Source organism: Priapulus caudatus, unplaced genomic scaffold, assembly GCF_000485595.1.
Source record: "Priapulus caudatus unplaced genomic scaffold, Priapulus_caudatus-5.0.1 Scaffold8, whole genome shotgun sequence".
Taxonomy (NCBI): domain Eukaryota; kingdom Metazoa; phylum Priapulida; class Priapulimorpha; order Priapulimorphida; family Priapulidae; genus Priapulus; species Priapulus caudatus.
Window position 1 is genome coordinate 770,018 of NW_014577069.1, and position 2,631 is coordinate 772,648.

Genomic DNA, 2,631 nt, shown 5'->3' on the forward strand with positions numbered 1-2,631 from the left:
GTGTGTGTGTGTGTGTGTGTGTGTGTGTGTGTGTGTGTGTATATATGTGTGTGCGTGCGTGCGTGCGTGCGTGCGTGCGTGCTGTGTGTGTGTGTGTGTGTGTGTGTGTGTGTGTGTATGTAAAACGTATTTTCCTACTATATATATGCCCATATCACATCTTTTTAGATCAAGGAATTTATTCACAAGCGATGAAAGAGGTGATTCTTCCTGTTATAAACGTATCTTTATGCCAGAAGTGGTACGAGACACTGAAAAACATCACAGTGCTCTCAGAGTTCGAATTTTGTGCCGGCTACCAAGAGGGCGGATATGACGCTTGTCAGGTAACGTATTTCCGGTATAACCGTATATTGTAATAATTAAATATAAATAATGATATACGTGAAAGCTGCTCCGTATGCGAAGCAGGTTACATGACGAATAAACGGTTAAACTAAAACATCAACCTAGGTTTATGCTAAATAAATTTAAACTTTATTATTTAAAATAGTAGTAATAGATTAGTTCAAATAGATATGGCAATACACTTATACGTATATTGCATTAACGAAAATGGTCAATAGTAAGGAACTACGGCTAGGAGGCCAGTAGCGCTGCCATAATTCAGCTAACCAATGCGTTCGTGCGTACGTGGTTGCATATGTGCATGCGCGCGCTTGTGTGCCTGTGTGTATGTGCGTGTACAGCGTAACCGCATAAAATAGACTCAAAAAGGTTCTTCGTATACGGAACGTTTAACGCTGGGCGGCTAAACTAAAATATTATCTGGGCGGGAGCCGGCCAGCTGCTTGGAATAATCTGCGAGATTGGGTTCTGCACGATTTTACATTCAAGAGCTTGAGTGTTTTCTCGTTTAACTCGAATTTCCCGAATGTCTTTCTAGGATTTATTCAAGTACTTTATTTGCTATCGATTTAAATTTCCCGTAGGAAGGAGAAGTGTTCTTGGCATTTGCGAATAGACCGCAGGCTAGCTGAACTATATAGCTATACACGAGTAGTTATCAAAGGACAACGTTCGCATATTAGGTTTTCCGCTAACCAAACATCGACGTTTTCAGGTGTGGCCGGTCTGTTATCAACTCGGTTATTAGAAACGCAGTTCTTTTTTTGCTTTTTTTGCAGGGAGACAGCGGAGGACCCGTGCTGCGTTTGAACGACACGTCGAATCGATGGGAGGTGGTCGGTATCGTTAGCTGGGGGTTGAACTGCGGGGAGCCATACACGCCTGGCGTGTTCACGAGGGTACCGGTGTTTGTGGACTACATCAAGAACATCACTGAGCTTCGGTTCTTTCACAGGGACGAAGGAGATGGCTGACGTAAGCGACAGCGAGATGGCGGTCGTGGAGACGTTGCATTATATGCAGCAAAGTAACTATTGTTACGAACGGAATATGTTATGTGAACGTCTTGGGCGGGGATACCTCTAAATCCTTGCTCCTGTTCCTGTTCATTTTACCTTTTTCTACGCGTTTTAACGCGAACCCGCCTGTGTTAGCGAGCGAGGAAGACTACGCATGTCAGTTTACCAAGTGCCCGACAAGGACCTAGGACTCGTTGTCAGAAATAAAAGTATGCCGAGTATTAGCAATAGTATCTTAACATGCACTCATTACTCAATTAACAGACACTCTTAACTTTCTCGCTCTCGTAGACTGGAACTCTTGTTACACATTGGCGTATGAGAAACTCATAACTTTACTATGTTCTGTCAACGGACTACGTGGCAAAGGCAACGTTAAGACTACTTTTGTTTCTGACAACGGGCCTCTGGAGTTTAGATCGCGCCAAAGGCGGTCATTCGTGTTTCGATCTCAAGTATTGCGTTCTTTTCTATCCACAGTTATCCAGATGATCGTACGTAATTTTCTCTATTCATAGAGGAAATAGATTACACGAAAACGGTAACAAGAAAATTCTTGCCAGTGAATATTTAGACATTGAATAAGAATCTTTGTTCACGAAGAATCCTTCCGTTGTTAAACAAGTTGTAAGTTCTGATAAACAACGTACTAAAACAAGCCGTACGCCAGGTGACAAATCACGACTTATTGTAAAAATGATTTTACATCGCTAACGTTAAAATACACGATTATTTACGGCTCGCGGTCTATACGCCATCGGCAGAATTTTACGTGCACATAGAAGACAGAAATAGCTGACATGTTGTTTAACAATACACGGTTTGTTGTGTTTTCGAGTTCGCAAACGTAATGGCGCGGTGCGCCACAGTAGAGATTAAACGAACACAAAAGGACCAGGTATACAAGGGTACCATAGCAAACATGTAATATAGTTACGGTTAGTGTATACATAATTGTTATGATTACGTTTAGAGATAGGCGTAGGAGTAGATATCGTTAAAGTTATAGTCTCCTAACCCTACCCCCTGATGAAGTCGTCATGCGTTTGTTTTTATGTTTGAGAGCAGACGACTCGACACGTCACTCGAGCTATGCTTACATGGCGAATTATACGCACGTGAATTACCTATACAAACCGAGTAGTACAAATCTATTGTTTCTGTACTAGTAGTACACACACACACACACACACACACACACACACACACACACACACACACACACACACACACACACACACACACACACACACACAACACACAC

At 42.3% G+C, this 2,631-nt stretch overlaps 1 protein-coding gene across 1 annotated transcript in view; it reads left to right on the forward strand.

The window, feature by feature from the left end:
- The window catches only part of LOC106806207 (atrial natriuretic peptide-converting enzyme-like), a 20,331-nt gene extending 17,771 nt beyond the window's left edge, over window positions 1-2,560 (forward strand). The window contains exons 11-12 of the mRNA XM_014808084.1: window positions 169-326; window positions 1,128-2,560. Of these exons, the coding sequence (XP_014663570.1) occupies window positions 169-326; window positions 1,128-1,322 (353 nt within the window). The 3' untranslated portion in view covers window positions 1,323-2,560. The remainder of the gene's footprint in view (window positions 1-168; window positions 327-1,127) is intronic.
- The last annotated feature ends 71 nt before the right edge of the window (window positions 2,561-2,631 follow it).